Raw genomic sequence first — 21559 nt, forward strand, 5'->3', positions numbered from 1 at the left:
TATCTATTGTATCAGCTTATGGAAGTTTGGCAAGGATATCTCAGCCTGTTTCGTTTGTTTTATGTAGTCTATTTTGACTTTTGTGCTCCGGACGATTAACTAAAATAGGCCCTATTGCAGTGAATTTCAGATCGTTTCTAATGAGGGATTTTCTCTCTCAGACAAAATGGAACAACTTTTGTAAGAGTTTGAATGTCAATACCTGTAAACTTAAAAAGACATAACTTTATATTTATTAAAATTTGCATAACTTATCTATCTATAACGTCTATCTTTGGATCCGAAGAAAGAGAACACACATAGACTCTCTTAAAAGTAAATAACATACATCTATGTGACTTTTGTTGGCGAAATCCGTAAAGGCATCAGTCTTTGTCAGTAGGCGAGGATTTCAATGAAACCGAACACAGTAATGCAGCATTGAACATTCGAGTTTGTGGAAACAACGAATCTTTTCGACTAAAGTTGATATTCAAACGGTTTTTGTTGATGAATGTTACCTTTTTGTTGAAAACATGTGCACAGACAGTTAAATGGGCACCATGAACCAAAAAGGTATATTGCAGAAATATAAAAATAACTTTCCTACAAAACGCAAACCTTTTTTATATTGAATTCAACGAAAGGAGTAGGTCCAGTAAGACCCCATTTGGCCCCAAAATATAGCAGTTTTACAAAATTGTTAAAATGTAAACTTTTAGTTATTTATTGGACAGAAGAATGCTTCTGCTACATAAATATGGTCTGTTTTTGACAATACAATGCACAAATATCGGGTACTAGCATCATTAAGTCATGCTAAGTTACTGAAATCTTTACAATTCTAGCATTTTAGTTAAATTTCAGACGGTTTCCGTGTAAAACGAAAGTGGACGCATTCGTGTTCATCCTTAATATTGAAATGTAAGTTGTATTTGATGATAATACATAACATTATATAAAGGGTGAGGATGAACACGGATGCGGTCACTTTCATTTTTGACAAAAACTATCTGAAAAGTGACATTTTTCGACATATTTGGTAGATTTTTCATATTTGATCTTGAATCGGATCGCTTTTAATGACTAAATCAGTTAAAATCATTCACATAAACTAATTGAATCAAATGAAATAGACACTTAAGTGTTTAAAAAGTGGTCAAAATCTTTTGTCAGAATAACCTGAAATTTGAGGCCAAAATCGGTCCTTACCGGACCTACTCCTTTCAGTCATTCCGTGTAAAACATTCATTTCAAGTATCAGATTTCGGTTTAATATATCAGATTTCGGTTCAATGAAGATAAACGTAACAGCTTGTATCATAGTAAAACTAAGGTACCAACTTTACATCTGTATTCTGCAGTAGGAATTGTCTGCATCTGTATTCTGCAGTAGGAATTGTCTGCAACTGAAATGCTTTCGTTTAGTCCGTTTTTAATTGGCGTTTTGTTTGCAACCTTTGGAGAGGTCAAAACTCTTTATGGCGAGGGAGACGGTGAGTTAAATAATTAAAAAAAATATAATTAGCCATTGAGAATTTTGAATCTTTGCATTTTAATTTTTATTGAAATGATTTGATTGCTTGTTTTTTTTTATCACACGTCATAGGTGGGCATCATTTAATTTATTAAAAAGTTTACACAACATGGCTATATGTGTTGGATATTACTGTTAATCAAACATTCCCGTTTAAATAAAGGCAACAGTAGTATACCGCAGTTCTAAAGTAATAAATGGATTGAGAGAAAAAAAAATCCGGTTACAAACTAAAACCGAGGGAAACACAACTATAAATGGAAAACAACAGAAACACTGACGTGCAACAAATAAACGACAATGCAACACACACAGAAACGAACTATTTGATAACAACTGTCATTTTCCTGACTTGGTACAGGACATTTTAAGAAAAAATGGTGGGTTGAACCTGGTTGTGTGACAGGACAGGAATACAACTACAAATAAATGCAACATCAAATACAATAGTTCATTTCGACATGTTATCCACAGAATAACAACGAACAGGTAAATCAACCTAGTAAGCACACAAAAACAGCACAACAAAACCATGAATTGTCCGTCACATGACTATATCAACACAATTACATTTCTTAAAATTTGATAGCATTCAAGATTAGATTTGTAATTATGTTATTTGATGTATTTTATAACAATTAACCGATTTGGATCATTTATTTGTTTCTTCTCTAAAAGCATAAATCGTATGCAGAAACATCTAAAAGCACACTCCTAGTCTGTTATCTTTTGACTATTAAGAAGATGGCTAATATCTTCCATTCATTTAGTACGTGTGTTGAAGCTTTTGATGTTGTCATTTGATAAAGGACTTTTTTGAATTTTCCTTGGAGGTCGGCATTTTTGCTATTTATTCTTTTACTTTTTTGAAAATTTTTTTAACATGTTAAACCCCACCAGATTGTATATATTTATGTATATATGTTACAGTGAATTTGTATAATCAGGGATTATGTAGAATCCCTGATTTTCCAGGGAATATGTAGAATCACTGAAATCATTAGTAATTATATATAATCCCTGAATATGACCAGTGATTTTACATAATCACTGAACATTTCAATAATTATTCTACATATTCCCTAATATGATTTCAGGGATTATCAATAATGTAAGGATCCTTTGTTTGTTAAAGAATAAATAATATAGACAAATTATCATCTTTTTCTTTCATATTCCTTGCCAGATGAAATAATTTTACTTTTAAACACAGTGGATAATCTAAATATATAACCAACATAGGGTTTCGAGATAAAGTTAAAGACTTTAAAATTAATAATAATCAACATTCCCTTTATAGCGATTACTTTACATGTATTGTTTGTTGCTATTTGTAAATCCACAGAGCTTGTTATTTGTGGTACAGAAGATTATGGAACATCTGTTTTGTGATGTTTTTTTTTTTGTTTTTTTATTATATTTTTTTTCTCAAATGAACAAGAAAATTCAACTGAGAGAACTTACGCATCTAAATGTCATGATGATAAAACAGGCAGAACTAAGGATTGATAAATAGAACAAAATTTAGAGGAAGCTGGTATTTGGTGTAATATTCTCATAGCAATTCCACAGGGGAAAAGAAAAGGGAAACCCAAAAAACATAATCATTGGCAATTGTTCACAAAAAGTCTGAAAAAGAATATTGCCTGGTCAATTAACATGGTATTTTGCTTGAACAGGTTCAAGATTGCTCATTCCCTTCTTTTCGGGATACCTTGAGATGGTTTTAATATATTGCGTTTAACATTTTTTTTAAATGGGGTTATCATTCTGATATATTTTTCTTAACATGTTACAATTAATGTTTATATTGATGTTTTAATATGATTTTATAGAATAAATTATTTGGCTTTTATTCATTTTCTTTATAAATAAAACTATTTCTTCATTTCAGTTATTATGTATAATCCCTAACATTTTTTCTAGTGATTCTACATAATCCCTGAAAATTTTAGTAATTATATATAATCCCTAAACTAGCCAGTGATTCTACATAATCCCTGAAAATTTCAGGGATTCTACATAATCACTGATTATACAAATTCACTGTAACATATATACTGTGGATTCATTTATTTTCGTGGGTACCAATTTTCGTGGATTAAGAAAATCTTGCCTGTTCGTGGATATCTAATTTCTTGGTTTTGCCGAGTCTGTATATATAAACCTTTATAAAAGTTTGTATTCGTTGAACATTTAATTTCGTGGTTCTGCTGTACCCACGAAATCCACGAAAATTGGTATCCAACGAATAATAATGAATCCACAGTATACCAAGTGATGAGCCTGCATGTAATTGAGTGATAATCGTCAGTTGCTTTCCATTCTTTTTTGGTATTCAATTACTGTTTGTATTGTTTTTCACTCCGGGGCTATTTCAAGACGAAGTATTCTTTTAAATATATTAATATGACATATGTTATAAATTTGTTTGATGTGTTTAATTGGACTTTTAATTTTTCCATTTGATTAAGAACTTTCCGTTTTGAATTTTCCTCCAAGTTCCGTGTCTTTATGTATTTACCTTTTATTTTTTTAACGCACACGAACACAAGTAGCTGGTTCGCAAAATATACTGCCTTTGAAGCTGCTAGCCTTGTATTTCAACGCCGTAATAGTCGAAACCTCTTGGCAAAATATGTATGAAACAAACTATACATTTCGTACCTATATTTTGTACATCTTATTCTATCATTTACTTATCTCTCATATATTTTAGAATATTTCTATGACAGTAAGTATATGTGTTGTTGTTTGGCATCTTTTTAATGGGTTGCTTTGGTTGGAAAGGAGGATTAGGCATGTATTGTTGTTGATAAATTGTTTGATAAAACTTTTCTTGAAGAAAACGATTGTAGTTTTCGAAAGGGAAGTATACAAAATAGCTTATCTGGATTGTAATTGATCTAACTTGAAGGGCCCTTCAATAAGGAAATGCAATTATTTGATTTAATTATTTTGCAATGGAATTATGGTGTAGGGGCATTACATTGATTTCAAACAAAAAATCTTATTCCACGCTTCATACTAAATGCATTTCGGTCAACGCTTTTACACCCCAATAAATTTACAAAAAGAAGCATTCAATTCTTAAGAAAATATGCATTTCAATTATTCAATTATTTTACTTTTGACATGTTTACTTCCACAACGTTTGTTTGTGAATAGCAGTTTTTTATGATTTTATTTAGACAAATAGATAATAAAGAACTATATATATTGCCAAGGTATTTTTTTTTTCTAAATGTCTAAGGTAATAGGTGTCGGTACCAACCATTGCGTGTCATATGGAATTATGAGAAGCAATTTCAATATGAGAACTAGAAGGACTAGATCAATTCTCTATATATACATTGGTCATTCAAATAAAAAATTGTGACAATACCTTGCATGCCTCTTGTCTCACTTACATTCACTGAAAAATAAGCATACTCTTTCGTTGAAAAAAAATCAATCAATACTGTAACCTGAGACTAATGCTACTGTGTTATAGTAATCTCAGCTGTAACCTATCAAAATATTTCACTGTAACTAATTGAAATCTTTTATTCCAATGAGTGATACAAATAACAGTAATGGCTTCACTTGTGAGTTTGTATTTTAGAATACGACGGAAAGCCTGCATTTCATGCATACGTGAAAGGAAATCGTCCTTTCAGTGGAAATGACATCCTGAAATTTGACGAAGTCTTGACAAACATCGGGAACTACTACGACCCTCTAACAGGACAGTTCACAGCACCCAAAACAGGATTGTACCAAATTGCATGTACCATACAAGGACATCGGACATCTGGTGTCACCTTCCAAATACAGAAAAATAACGAGAGATTTGATCTTGGTTATGCAGGAGGTAGAGACTGGCATGCTGTAACCCGCGTTCTACTGATGCAGCTAAAGGAGGGAGATAAAGTGTTCGTTCAACACAGAGTACCACACAGAAAAGAGACTGTTGCTGGAAATCGCCATTCATATTTCTCTGGACGTCTTTTGCAATAAATTTAATTTGATATTAGATGTACTTTTTTTTTATACAATACAATAGTTGTATCCTCCAAATTAAAGGGCCCATAAAGAGCATAACATTAATTACAACATGACATAAACATTACAGAGTGATTAAAGAAACATAAAATAATATTTCAAATGCACGAGGAAAGAATCAGTGGTCAAGGGGAGATACTTTTGATATCTTTTAGAGTACTGGCACTTGTCTCACAAAAAAATGATTTGCTTATAACTCTGAAACAAAAGCATTTAGAGAAAATCTGACAGGGGTGAAATTGTTAATCAAGGGAACATTAATTCATCTGCCCTGAAATTTTCAGATGAATCTGACAACTGGTTGTTGGGTTGCTGCCCTGAATTGGTAATTTTTAGGAATTTTTGCTGTTTTTTGTTATTATCTTGAATATTATTATAGATAGAGATAAATTGGCAACAACAATAATGTTCAGCGAAATAAGATCTACAAATATTTCAGGATGACCAAAATGGTCAGTTGACCCCTTGAGTTATTGCCCTTTACAAGGATAGTCTAACTATACAAATCCTTGCCCTTTATAGCCACATTTTACCGATTTTTCGTAAATTTTGGTTATCTTTTACTAAAATCTTCGTTTCTGTAACGTAACTACAGGACCAAAGTTAACCAAACTTTGCCACTATCATCATTGGGGTATCTAGTTTAAAAAAATGTGTAGGATGACCCGGCCAACCAACCAAGATGGCCACCATGGCTAAAAATAGAACATAAGGGTAAAATATAGATCTTGGCTTAAAACTCTGACACCAAAGCATTTAGAGCAATCATGACTGGGTTAAATTGTTTATCAAGTCAAGATCTATCTGCTCTTAAATTTTCAGATAAATCAGACAACCGATTGTTGGATTGCTGCCCCTGAATTGGTAATTTTTAAGGACCTTTTACCGTTTTTGGCTATTATCTTGAATATTTATATGATATGATGTAGATAAACTATAAACAGCAATAACGTTTAGCTAAGTAAGATCTACAAATAAGTCAACATGACCGAAATTGTAAGTTGACCCCTTGAGGAGTTCTTGCCCTTTATAGTCAATTTTCATAATTTTTTTTGATTTTTTACAAAATATTTTCCTCTGTTACTAATGGGCCAAGTTCATTATAGATTGATATAATTGTAAGTAGCAAGAATGTTGATTAAATTAAGAACTTCAAACACATCACCATCACCAAAACACAAATGTTTTGTCATGAATACATGTGTGTCCTTTGTTAAATATGCACAGAGACCAAATTGAGCGACACAGGCTCTTAAAGAGCCTCTAGTTTTTCGATATAAGAGTCCTAAGAAAGGGAACATTTCGAGTGTCAGAGTTTGTTTCAACATTTCAGTTTCAGGATGTCTCTGTAAAACATCGTTGGAAATTTTGGCTGGGCATCAATTAACAGAATCTCAGTGGAATAATCTTCTTGCTGCCCACGTTAAATTTCAGCAAGCACTTTTCACCACATTCCCAGCAGGAAATATCTTCTTTTCTTATTAATGATAGCGATTGTTCTTCAGAAGAAATTATCAAAGAGGCACAGGATTTATGTGATATTTTTCTTTCTGCAGCCAAAGTTTCCCTGGTAATCCCCCCAAAAAAATAAGAAGTGTGGCAGACCCCCAAAAATGGTTTGATAGAGATCTTTTTATAATGGGTAAACACGTCCCCCTCCTTTTTGGGAACAAGAGTGCACACGGTGAAATGTATCGCCTTCTATACTAATCATTGATATTATGTTGATAGTCCTAAGTATAAAGCTAAGCTTTATTACAACTGTCACATAAACTTAACATTAACCAAGATAACTAAACAAAGACCAATGAACCTTGAAAAAGAGGTCCAGGTCATATGAAACATGCCAGGCAGACAGGTACAGCTAACAATGCTTCTATACAACATATATAGTTGACACATTACTTATAGTTTAAGGAAAATAGGCCAAAACACAAAAACTTAACACTGTGCAATGAACCGTGAAAATGAGGTCACGGTTAAATAAAACCTGCTCGACTGACATAAAGATCATAAAATATTTCCATACACTAAATATAGTTGACCTATGGCATATAGCATTAGATAAAAAGACCAAAACTCAAAAACTTAACTTTGACCACTGAACCATGAAAATGAGGTCAAGGTCACATGATATCTGCCCGCTAGACATGTACACTTAACAATCATTCCATACAACAAATATAGTAGACCTATTGCATATGGTATGAGAAAAACAGACCAAAACACAAAAATTTAACTATAACCACTGAACCATGAAAATGAGGTCAAGGTCAGATGACACCTGCCAGTTGGACATGTACACCTTACAGTCCTTCCATACACCGAATATACTAGCCCTATTGCTTATAGTATCTGAGATATGGACTTGACCACCAAAACTTAACCTTGTTCACTGATCCATGAAATGAGGTCGAGGTCAAGTGAAAACTGTCTGACAGACACGAGGACCTTGCAAGGTACGCACATATCAAATATAGTTATCCTATTACTTATAATAAGAGAGAATTCAACATTACAAAAAAATTGAACTTTTTTTTCAAGTGGTCACTGAACCATAAAAATGAGGTCAAGGACATTGGACATGTGACTGACGGAAACTTCGTAACATGAAGCATCTATATACAAAGTATGAAGCATCCAGGTCTTCCACCTTCTAAAATATAAAGTTTTTAAGAAGTGAGCTAAAGCTGGGGTCACACATTCACGATTTTTACTGCCGTCCTTGACAGGACCATTCCCGATTAAAATTTGTCAAAAGTCTGATCAAGATCCTGTGAATCGTGGATGGAAATTCGATTTGTATCTTTCGCCAGGTAAAATTCGACCGAGTCTGTCACGAATGCGTCCCGATTCTACCGAATGTAATCCGACAGAGATCAGATAGTGACAAGACAGTGAACCGACGCTGACGGAAGTTATCCGTTCGAAAACTGTCGGCATAATCGGGATGATCAGGTACTGTCGGAACGTAATCCTATCACGGTCCGCTCTATCGCATTGCAAACGGCTTTGTCTGGTCTCAGTCGTATTGTATTCTGTTATTGTCGGGACTTCTCCAGATCATTCCCGTTCCACAGGACACCGTCCCGAATACACAGAACATTGTTAGGAATTCGATCCGATACAGCAGAATCTGTCACGACATAGGCACGATTGTAATCCGACTAGACAAAATCGGCTGAGTTTCCCCGAATGTTACGGGACGCACCTAACTGTCGGGGTGCTTTGCCGAACTATTCAGACCCTTCCCGATCAGTAGGAATCTGTTACGAACTAAAACGACTGCGTTCGGACAATAATAGGACATTCCAGATAATTGAGGATACTAATCCGACTTTTTCACTTTTCGTGTCGTATCGCTGTCTGATCTCAAACGGGAGCAATAATCGGCAATGTGTGAACCCCGCATAACGCCGCCACCGTAGCCGCCGCCGGATCACTATCCCTATGTCAAGCTTTCTGCAACAAAAGTTGCAGGCTCGACAAAAAAATTGCTTGCTTATATAGGGAATCACTGAAGCGACACTGGAGCTGGCCCGCTCTTATGCAGTAAGTGGGCCTCCACTTATGAAAATTTCTAGATCCGCCAGTTGAAACTATACTGAATGACAAAGAAAAGTTTTCAATCTTTAATGATTTAGATAATCAAATAAGTATTAAAGAAATCTCTGATGCTATAGCAAGCTTAAATTCAGGCAAGGCCTGTGGAACTGATTTGATATCAAATGAAATGTTAAAAAACATAGTCAGTAATATCTGATAAATTGCTTATATACAATGTTAAATTGAAGCCTCAAGAACAGTGTGTACCTAATGATTTAGGCTGATGGTTATATTTCACCATTTTTTAAATCTGATGATCCTGGTGATCCATCTAAATATAGAGGTATAACAATTACTTTAAATTATTTTAAATTCAAGACTTGACAAATTTTGGTTCCAAAATAATTTAATTCATAATTCTCAGATTGGCTTTACAAAAAATGCCAGAACTTCAGATCATAAATTCATACTGAAAACACTGATAGACAGATACTGTCACATAACAGTAAAGAGGGTAGATTATATACTTGTTTTGTAGACTATCATAAAGCATTCAACAGTGTAATTCATATAGGTCTAAACTGAAGCTTATAAATATGAAAGTTGGTACATTGCTCTTTAATACTATATCAGATATGTATAACAGTAGTAAAGCATGTGTAGTAGTTGGAGCTTCTCTCACTGACCCATTTAGCATTCATTTATGTGTAAGGCAAGGGGACAATTTGAGTCCTTCTTTATTCAAATTTTCATAAATGACTTTCCATCTTATCTTGCCTGACTCGTATCTGGATGCAGTTTCACTTCACTTAGAGACATTAAACTGTTTGATGAACGCAGATGATAGAAATAATGTCAACATCAGCCACTGAGAATAAATCAGCTAGAAAAATATTGTGCTGACTGGTGCCAGAAAAATTTAAGTTATAATATTTTTAATAAGGCTGGAAGAAAAATTCAGGCTGATTTCCTACTTCAGAATAACTTGATTGATTGTGTGTCACATTGCAAATACTTATGAGTTCACTTTACTACATCTTGAAGTAACTGAACTACTTAATAATTTTGGATCCTCAATGCTCTTCAACTTCGCACTTGTTTGGTTTGATAAATATTTTGATATGAGCGTCACTGATGAGTCTTATGTAGACAAAACACGCGTCTGGTTTACTAAATTGTAATCCTTATTCCTTTGATAACTATTTACTTAATAAGGCTCTTAAGGCCTATTATAAACTAAGAAAGGATTTTATAAATTTGTCTCCGGGAATAAAATTCTGTGTACATATTTTTGAGCATACCCTTAAAACCCATTCTGTTATATAATTCAGAGGTACGGGTAGGTTATAAGTTTCATATAATAAATTACAATCCTCTGTTATTAAAATCTTTAGTTTGAGAAACTCCATCTCAAGTTCTAAAAATTTATACTGGGTGTACACAAACGAAGTGTAAAATTTGCTGTATTATCAGAACTGAGGCGTTTCCCCATACATTATGATATTGTAAAGTCAATTGTTACATACTGATATAGATTTGAAAACCTTAAGTCTGAATCCAGTCTGTTGAAAGATCCTTATATATATGCAGACAAGAGCTTCACAAAACTAACATAACGTCTTGGTTCTCATTTAATAAGAAATATTTAGAATTATTTGAGATTAAACAGAAGTAAAACATTATGGATGGAAAACTGTTCAATGACTTAAAAGTAAAACAAAATTTTGGCTGTTAGAATGATATCTCTTTGGTTAGGAACTTTGATTTTGGAAGAGCTATTTGTAAATAATGTATATCTTCTCATAAGCTGCAAATTGAATTTGGGCGATTTTCTAATATTCCACAAAACGAAATAATTTGCAAAAAATGCTCCTGTGCATGGCTGTGTTGAAGATGTGTCTCCCTTGGATTAAGTATTTATTCTCTCAATTCATTTATGACTTTTGAACACATATATACTACTGTTGCCTTTATTTATCACTCATAAATAAGAATTTCATGACCAAACCAGGTGCTCCGCAGGGCGCAGCTTTATACGACCGCAGAGGTCGAACCCTGAACAGTTGGGGCAAGTATGGACAAAACATTCAAGCGTGATACAGCTCTGAATTTGGATTGTGATCAAATTTTTGACATTACATGGTTTTTTTTACACAAAACAAATGTCAAGATTTTACAAATCAATTAAAGATTTCTTCTTCAAACTTATTTAAATCTAAAATTTAATAGTTGACACAGCATAGGTTTCTGACACAGAATGAATGTGGTCTAATGAACTTTTTTTGCCTTTGAGCAATTCACTATGCTGTTGAATATTAATCCTCTCAAAAAAATGTTTGAAGAAATTTTCTTTTTATTTATGAAATCTGAAATGAGAAAAATTTACCCCCCCCCCCCTTTTTTTCACATCCCCGTTTCCCTTTTTCCAAAACTGATATCAATTCAAATTTCTAATGGAGTTTGCAACAATAACTACTCTTTTAAATACATCATAAAATATTAAAATGTAAAATAAAGTGCTTGTTATCACTGAATGGTAAAGATTGGTTGGTAGTAAAAGTGAATATACATTGTTTATTGTATAAAACAATAAAAAAAACTTCATCAGCAACATTTTATATTGGCAAATTTCCAATGAAGTTATTTACATAAAGTTATTGGCAAATAAAAATAGAAAATGACATCATAGTCATGTCTGGCAAATGTCCAACATACATTATCTAAAAACATTTTAGATAAGATAAGGAAAAAAAGCTTCATCAGCAACATTTTATATTGGCAGATTTCCAATGAAGTTATTTACATAAAGTTATTGGCAAATAAAAATAGAAAATGACATCATAGTCATGTCTGGCAAATTTCCAACATATATTATAAACTACTATTCTATACAAAGAAAGATAACTCCAATTGAAAATTAATTGCTATTGCACAATATTGTGCAATTAGATATTTCTTGCTATTGTGCAATACTGTGCAATTGAAAAATGCTATTGCACAATACTTGATATGGAATCCTGATTTGGACCAACTTGAAAACTGGGCCCATAATTAAAAATCAAAGTACATGTTTAGATAAAGCATATCAAATAAGCCCAAGAATTTAATTTTTGTTAAAATCAAACTTAGTTTAATTTTGGACCCTTTGGACCTTAATGTAGACCAATTTGAAAACTGGACCAAAAATTAAGAATCTACATACACAGTTAGATTTGGCATATCAAAGAACCCATTTATTCAATTTTTGATGAAATCACACAAAGTTTAATTTTGGACCCCCATTTGGACCAACTTGAAAACTAGGCCAATTATTAAAAATCTAAGTACATTTTTAAATTCAGCATATCAAAGAACCCCAAGGATTCATTTTTTTGTTAAAATCAAACTAAGTTTAATTTTGGACCCTTTGGACCTTAATGTAGACCAATTTGAAAACGGGACCAAAAATTAAGAATCTACATACATAGTTAGATTCGGCATATCAAAGAACCCCAATAATTCAATTTTTGATGAAATCACACAAAGTTCAATTTTGGACCCTTTGGGCCCCTTATTCCTAAACTGTTGGGACTGAAACTCCCAAAATCAAACCCAACCTTCCTTTTATGGTCATAAACCTTGTGTTTAAATTTCATAGATTTCTATTTACTTATACTAAAGTTATGGTGCAAAAACCAAAAATAATGCTTATTTGGGCCCCTTTTTGGCCCCTAATTCATAAACTGTTGTGACCTCAACTCTAAAAAATCAATCCCAACCTTTCTTTTGTGGTCATAAACCTTGTGTTTAAATTTCATTGATTTCTATTTACTTATACTAAAGTTATTGTGCAAAAACCAAGAATAATGCTTATTTGGGCCCTTTTTTGGCCCTTAATTCCTAAACTGTTGGAACCAAAACTCCCAAAATCAATCCCAATCGTCCTTTTGTGGTCATAAACCTTGTGTCAAAATTTCATAGATTTCTATTCACTTAAACTAAAGTTATAGTGCGAAAACCAAGAAAATGCTTATTTGGGCCTTTTTAGGCCCCTAATTCCTAAAATGTTGGGACCATAACTCCCAAAATCAATCCCAACCTTCCTTTTGTGGTCATAAACCTTGTGTTAAAATTTCATTGATTTCTATTAACTTTTACTAAAGTGCGAAAACTAAAAGTATTCGGACGACGACGACGACGATGCAGGATGATGACGCCAACGTGATAGCAATATACGACCAAAAAATTAAAATTTTTGCGGTTGTATAAAAATCAACAACAAAAAAAGCTTTAGTGAACCATGAAAATGAGGTCAAGGACAATGAACATATGAAATACAAAACCTTCATAACCTAAGGTATCTGCAAACAAGGTATGATGCAACTAGGTCTTATATCATCTGATATAGAAAGCTTTATACAAATAGTTATCAAAGCTTTTGCCACCAGATAGTAATCCATATGTCTCTAAAACGAGGGGATAAAAAAAAATCACAAACTCCATTTGAATTTATTTTTATTACATTCATCAACATATTTAAAAAGAAAGTATAATTTTCATAAAAAATAAATACAATATAAAATAGTTTAAAACATATCACAGTTAGCAGTACAGTAACTTGTACTTTACAAAATCTTTTTTGAACATTCATTTCAAATATTTAAAATTTCTTATACATGTATATGTATATTTTATTTCTAGAAAAAAAAGAGGATTGAATCATTGACCAATCCATCGTTTTAATAATGTTAAAACATCTGCATACTTAACTTAAATTATCAAAATTGATGACACTAATTTTTTTTTTAATTAACACAGATTTTATAGTCTAAATTTCATCCCAATAAAAAAATACCAAAAAAATCATATTTAGATTTCTCAAAATCAGCTACAAAGATTAGGAAATTAACTCATTATCTATGTTTTAAATTTTCTTTAGTAAAACATTTTGAAAAATTAAATATTGATAAAGATTTGAAATGGAGTATTATAATTATTCAATACACAAAGAAATGTTTGAAATATTCGTATTTTACATGTAAAAAGTTTGGACGGATGTAAAAGTTACTCTCAGCAGTGTTCATGGCTAAATAAATATAAAGATGGACAAATATTGTACAAGTTTAAAACAAAAGCATGTTCAAGTTCTTAATAAGATGTATTTGTACAATTCCTCTTAAACAGTAGACAAGTTTTATATCACACTGCTGTACATAATATTCCTCCATATGTTTGCACTCTTGATCTCTAATAGTTATGGCAACTGTTTATGTTGTTGACTGTACATCAGGAGTCTGAGGTGGTTGTTTATAATAAGGATCTTTGTGTAACATGATATCATTTAACTTTCTCATAACTTCATGTTCTTGAGATATCTTATTTTTCTGCAATAAAAATAAAATCGAATTAATGAACAACAAGAGGCTGTCACAACGACAGCAAACCGGATTTATTTACGTTTATTTGTGTCCTGGCAATATCACAAGAACCATTACTGATGAATGGTGAAAGTGAGAATCATCAATATCAAATTTGACCTCCATTTTGTCATCAGTATCAACATTTTGATATAATAATATTTGAAAAGCTTAGATTGAATGGTTCATGAGTAAATGCAACAACGTGAATGGAAACGCCATTTTACAATCTTTCAAGAACCATAACTCCTGAACAGTAAAAGTCAAAATCGTCATTATGGAACTTGACCTCTATTTAGTCATCAGTAACAACATATTAAAATTTCAAAAGCTTTGGTTGAATGGTTCATGAGAAAATGCACGGACACGACGGGAAACACCATTTTTCAATCTTTCAAGAACCATAACTCCTGAACGGTAAAAGTCAAAATCGTCATTATTGAACTTGACCTCCATTTTGTCATCAGTAACAGCATATTAAAATTTCGGAAGCTTTGGTAGAACTGTTCATGCATAAATGCACGGACACGACTGGAAACTCCATTTTTCAATCTTTCAAGAACCATAACTCCTGAACGGTAAAAGTCAAAATCGTCATTATTGAACTTGACCTTCATTCTGTCATCAGTAACAACATATTAAAATTTGGGAAGCATTGGTAGAACAGTTCATGAGTAAATGCACGGACACGACTGAAAACTTCATTTTTCAATCTTTCAAGAACCATAACTCCTGAACGGTAAAAGTCAAAATCGCCATTATTTAACTTGACCTCCATATAGTTGTCAGTAATAACATATTAAAACTTTAAAAGCTTTGGTTGAACGGTTCATGAGTTAATGCACGGACAACATTTGATTGCCGCCTTTCAAGAACCATAACTCATGAACAGTAAAAGTCAAAATCGCCATTATTGAACTTGACCTTCGTATAGTTGTCAGTAATAACATATTAAAATTTTAAAAGCTTTGGTTGAACGGTTCATGAGTTAATGCACGGACAACATTTGATTGCCGCCCGCCCGCCCGACCGCCCGCCGTACATCCCCAAATCAATAACCGACATTTTTGTCACAAAAATCCGGTTAAAAACGAAAGGTTTTGCAAATGTATATGATTGGGTATAATCAACAATACTTCTTGGTTGAATAATTTTTTATGGTGATACATTGAGTAAATATCTCAAAAATGCAAAAATAATACACAATTTTTTTTCTGGTCTCTTTCAATTAAATATAAATTTATTTGAAAGTTTGCAGAAAAATGTTGAAAATAATTGTAATCCTTTATTTTAACCCATTCTCCTATCTTTTACAATAACAGAAGAATGTGTCTGAGAAGAACACAAATATCCATGCTCAAGCTTTGTCAAGTTATAAAGGGGCATAAATCTATAACAATAAGTGACTCACCGCCCAAATTATGTCTGTGCATTCTGGATATTTCTTAAGAATTGAATGAGTAAAACTCAAATCAGAGTGTAATAATGAAAATGGGACGGATGGTTAAGGGTAACACTTAATCTCCCCCCAACCCGTACCTGCTAGATGATGAATTCAGATATCTGTCTAACCAGTGGTATATATTCAAATTCCTCATAAATAAATTATATTAAAATTTGTGATACACTGTCCTACTTCTATTTTCCTGTGAAACTACTTATGTTGAGAATAATTAGACTTACTAATAATGCTATTCTCATTAGCCCTGTTCCTCCACTCTTATTGTCCATTAGTATGGTGGTCTGGTATTGCATCGCTTTTAATAAATTATTCATTCCTGACTCAGCTATTTTATTACCTGTTATAAAATAATCAATAATATTAAATTAAAATATGGTCAAGGTTTATATAAAAAAAATATATTTAAGGTCATAATTTGGACCCTTATTGATATCAAATATTGTTAAAAATCTACCAAATAAAAATCATTCAGATATCGGTTTTTATATTTTTGTCAGGCATTATTGCATTTAGGCCTCCAACTTCTCACATTTAATGACAAACTGCCTTAATTCCAAAATAGTTCCATTTTGAGATCATGTCATTAGACAAAACAAGGGTAAATGCATTGATATTCATAAATTATATATCTTTTACTTACGAGATAAATTTAAGTTGATAAGGACTCTGTTTCCTGACACCCATAACTGACCATCAATAAAGTCTGCCACATCAGTCAAAGGATTGACCACTTCTCCACCACTCAAGTCCTTCAAATGATAAAGATGTTTGGTTAATAGTCATGGTAATAACTTATTATCATATATAAAACAAGAATGTGTCCAAAGTACACAGATGCCCTACTCGCACTATCATTTTCCATGTTCAATGGACCGTAAAATTTGGTAAAAAATCTAATTTGGCATTAAAATTTAAAAGATCATACCATAGGGAACATGTGTACTAAGTTTCAAGTTGATTGGACTTCAGCTTCATCAAAAACTACCTTAACCAAAAGCTTTAACCTGAAGCAGGACAGATGGACGGACGCATAGACCAGAAAACATAATGCCCCTCTACTACATGTATCTTAAGTGGGGCATAAAAATAAATTGAGAATTAGCCCATTGGAAACTGATGATGTCCCGGCTTGCATAAAGGCTTAGAACAGTACCTAACTCAAGAACTGTAAAAGTGATAAGATCTACCAAAAGTTGACCTTGATCTGAGTTTTTTTTGTGATAAGCATTGTGTGTAAGTTTCAAAGCATTTGGTTGAGGCTAACATAAGTTATAATTACAGAAAACAATAAAAACAATAAATTTAGCAAATTTTCCAATTGTAAAGGGGCATTATTATAGAACTGATAAACGTGACACCACCTAATTCTAAACTTGATTTGTGTTTTGTGGAAATATTAGTATTGTGTATAAGCTTTAGAACATTTAGTAACTTTTAGGCAAACTAAAGTTAGAAAACTGAAACAAAAAATTCAGCAATTCTTATGTTTATAAACAGGCATAACTAATGAATGGTATTATGAGGTTGATTTGTGTTCTGTGGTAATAAGCATTGTCTTGTAAGATTTTGTTGAGGCAAACTAAAGTTAGAGAATAGATAAGGTACACAAAGGATGGACAGGACCGACAAGGGATTCACTTAATGCCCCATTCTGACCATTAACCAAAAGTACCATTGCCAGCAAGTTGAACCACAAGATTTAGAGACTTATTTTATCATTATTTAGAAATTCCAGGTCCCTCCTGCCTCTTGTCAACATACCTCTACTTCCTGTGCAGCTTGTTTGGTCTTGTCTTTACCTTTACCTTTACCCTTAGTACCTTTAGTATCTGCTGCTATTGAAGCTAAAAATATATCATTACCATTTATTTCATTTTCAAATATTTCAATTTTAGAATAACGTGTATATTAACAAATAAGATAAACAAAATAAAAAAAAATATTATATAAATTTTTCAAATGATTATTAGAAGAGATTCTTTTGAAATCTTGTTAGCATAAGTTGACATATTCTAAAAGAATTATACTCAAAAGGATATGTAATTCAAAAATGTTTTAGCTTAGACAGAAGATTAATTTTTAATTTAATGCCAAGATATCATGTCCTACAACAATTAAAATCAGTACTTTATTCTTTGTAATATGAAACTAACATGTCTAACTTTTATAAAATTAACATTAACTATTCTTTAAAAAAAAAATGAAGTCTGAAAAAGATAATTGAATTACTTTGTCAATATTTGTTTTGAATTTTAATATAAAAGCTATTTGTCTTTGTTGTTAATTCACCATTTTGATTGATGAAAACTGACATTCTGGAGAGTTTGTCAACTTCCATCATATTACAACCACAAAAACGTTTATCTTTAAATTCTTCCTAAAATGTATTGGTTATAGTTGTAACCAGATTCAAAATTCTATGACAAAAATACTGATACTTATGATTATATAGACATCTATATGTAGGTAAATATGTACTACCTAACACTGACAAAAACAACATAACTTTTATAAATACTTCTTTTTCACCTGAAAAATCCTACAAATTCTTTATCACAAAAAAAAACCAATAGTAATATAGATTCAAAATTTCAAAATTGAAATGATTGATTGATTGAACGGATGTTTAACACAACTTTTAACACTATTATGCTATTTCGTGGCTGTGTGTTTTTATTAATTAAATGTAATTTCTAATGATTCTTTCAACTACTAAGAAAAGATTGTAAGAAATTTTTTGATTTTAATTCCATTCCTTTGCATATTAATTTCAAGTCATTCTTTTGTATAGGGAGAATAATATTATTTGCTCTTAAGCTTCTGCAACAAAGACTGAAATGCTAATTGATGAATACACTATATATGTATACTTCAATCCTATTTCTGTAAAAGCTGTTAAATCCAAGATTAAAGCGCCATAAATCCAAATGGGAAGGACTCATTTCTATTGTATCTTTGACTTTAGTATGAACTATATAACATTTTGTTTATCGTTTATTGCTTTTTTTAAATTCCATTGCATATACATCTTTGCTAGCCAAGGGTTACGATCCACTACTGTTCTCTCCACCCTTGGAAAATTAAGCCAACATTTGTGAAAATAATGTTGTGCCACCTATCGGAAGATTAAAGTCACACCCATTCAAAATACATTATTCTTGACCAATGGTAGCACTTGAACTCTTTCAATTTGGAGGTAAAAACATGGAAGCGTCTAGATTCTACACACTTGGTAAAGCCGGGGGGAAAAAAAATACGTCAACATTCATGCATTTGTGCATGAAACATACACAGGAACTTCTTTTAGTTGATTAAAAACATTCAAGATGTTATTAAATATAGAGTATATTTAGGGATGTAAAGACTTGTTTCGCAATAAACACATGGCAATTGTTTACAAACACTTTCTACATTAACACGTGATCATGCTATAGGCGCCATTTGATTGGATGCAGCGAGTTTCGACTGCGACTAATAAAAATCCTTACCTTGTGTCTCCGAAATTTTATCTCAATCCGCCAAGGGTAAAGAGAACGGGAGTGGATTGTAACCCTTGGCTAGCAAAGATGTTGCATATAAAACAAACTGGCAATTAAATTCAATTCTTTTTATGTCTTATGTCAAGTCATATATGAACTAATGGTGAGATGAAATAGATTTCAGTTAACAGATAAATGAGTCCCCATTCAGATTTTCTTTCAATTCCTGTATAAAAAAGCTCTGTTCTGGAAACAACATCGGTCATGCCTTACCATGATTACCAACAAAAATGAACATAGGTTTAAAGCTTTATTATGATGTTACAGGAAAAATGACACTGACCACTTTTTACTAGTTGGTTCCAATTTATAAAAAAAATCAATTTTCGTTAAATAAAGACACCTAACATTTTTGGCATACAAGCAATTTCCCTTCCAATAATTTTATTCTATTAACCCAACCCACAGTTTATTGTCTAAAAGCATGTGATATACAAAACTTGTGAAATTTAATATAAATTTAATCTTACTCATGATCAATGGTCTATTTATATTGACAACTAAAAAAAAGAAAAAGAAAACAAGGCAAGATTGACAAAGTATTTTTTAAAATGTGTTTGTTATATATTCATAATTTGATTCTCCAAAAGTATAAAAAGGAAATAATAGTATGCAACTCTTTTTGAAAAAGTGTTTCAGTTGTAATTTCATTATTTTCCCCAGATTTTCATTTCCCAGACACATTAGAACCAAACAATAAATAAAGTGATCATTAAAGGGTAAAGGGGGGTAACTGTGTACAGGAAGGGGAGACAATTTACCACTGAGTGTTGACACAAATCGCAATGCTGCTGTTGTGAAAGAATGTAAAAAGAATTGTGAAATAATTCATGGAAAATATATATAAATGTTAAATGAATTTATAATCTTTCCATATTACAAAGCCACCTTCATAGTGCTGAAATTTATGAGGTATTCATAAAAATAAATCTTTGTACAGTTCAAGGCTTAAAATGTTCTCAATATATATTATCATTGGAAACTTTAACTGTTACAGTAAGTTCTCAATTCTTAACATACCATGTAAAAATATCAAAATAAATGTATCACACACATCGCATATGACATAAATCAATCTTTATAACTCAAATTTTCCTGTATTGCAATTAACCAAATATTAAGCCATCAATGCAACAATGAAAATGACTTTGCAAAATAACTTATTATTATAAGTTAAATTGAAATCTCAGAGCATCTTCGGTAAGATCCATTAGAGACTTAGATGTGCTAGGGAGATAACTATTACCAGTGGAACCGCTGATGGCTGCCATAAATAGCAGTGAAGCTGTAGTGAAAAACAAAATTTAAAACTTAACACACAGCAAATCAACAAAATTTTGTGAACTGTGTTGTGGGTCAAATAGGAGAATGGTTCAAGAATAAAAGTAATAAAATACATTAATTAAAAACTACAGCCTTTATATCAATCTGTAGTATACAGAAAATGTTTATAAAGCTTATAAAGTTTTTTAAAGTCTAAAATAAACAAAATGTTACACATTTCAAAAAAATATGATTTTCATGAACAGCTACAGATAAACACTGAAATTATCAAGATTAAAAGATTTTCACAATTTCACTTTCTAACTTTGAATTGGGTAATTTTTGCATCTGGTTTTGTTTGTGTCTTAGAAGGAACAGGTTAATCTGTTTTGTCTTCATTAATTGTGTTGAATGATTTTAACCATTGCATTTAAATGAATAGTCAAATGTTCCCTACGGTAAATTATGCTGTAAAATGTCTGAGGGAAAAAACATGGTAGTTACACTGACAGTCAGTTTGAAAGTTTACCCTTGAACGACATTGATAACTTTCTCACAGAATGTTTATCACAGTTATAAAAACTAAATGCAAACTTAAAAATTAAAAGTAAATGATATTCATTAAAATTGAAGTGGCTGAAAAAAACAACATATGGAAATTACACAATTAATCTTTCAAATACTATAATACACAAACTTAAACTACATTTCTGTATTGTAGAGATACAAGATACCATATACCTCACATGCAGAATTAAAGTAATATGAAAATTATGAAAGAATGAGAGAAGAA

General features: G+C 31.8%; 2 protein-coding genes across 18 annotated transcripts in view; one reads left to right on the forward strand and one right to left on the reverse strand.

Annotated features, from left to right (window-relative positions):
• The first annotated feature begins 1326 nt into the window (after positions 1-1326).
• LOC143073241 (complement C1q-like protein 3) lies at positions 1327-5533 on the forward strand. The gene is made up of 3 exons (XM_076248619.1): positions 1327-1475; positions 4236-4250; positions 5121-5533. Exons 1-3 carry the CDS (start codon positions 1394-1396, stop codon positions 5513-5515), a joined length of 492 nt encoding a protein of 163 aa, XP_076104734.1. The 5' UTR covers positions 1327-1393; the 3' UTR covers positions 5516-5533.
• Positions 5534-13587: 8054 nt separating this feature from the next.
• Positions 13588-21559, reverse strand: part of LOC143073245 (leucine-rich repeat-containing protein 71-like) — a 54652-nt gene continuing 46680 nt past the window's right edge. For 13 of the 17 annotated variants that reach the window (XM_076248641.1, XM_076248634.1, XM_076248632.1 and 10 more), the window contains 5 exons: positions 20750-20788; positions 17726-17808; positions 16605-16713; positions 16186-16301; positions 13588-14469 (listed from right to left, as the gene is read on the reverse strand). In XM_076248641.1, coding sequence (XP_076104756.1) covers positions 14353-14469; positions 16186-16301; positions 16605-16713; positions 17726-17808; positions 20750-20788 — 464 coding nt within the window. In that variant the 3' untranslated portion in view covers positions 13588-14352. The remainder of the gene's footprint in view (positions 14470-16185; positions 16302-16604; positions 16714-17725; positions 17809-20749; positions 20789-21559) is intronic. The other 4 variants (XM_076248643.1, XM_076248635.1, XM_076248644.1 and 1 more) reach the window with 1 other exon arrangement.

Source organism: Mytilus galloprovincialis, chromosome 4, assembly GCF_965363235.1.
Source record: "Mytilus galloprovincialis chromosome 4, xbMytGall1.hap1.1, whole genome shotgun sequence".
NCBI classification, from domain to species: Eukaryota; Metazoa; Mollusca; class Bivalvia; order Mytilida; family Mytilidae; genus Mytilus; species Mytilus galloprovincialis.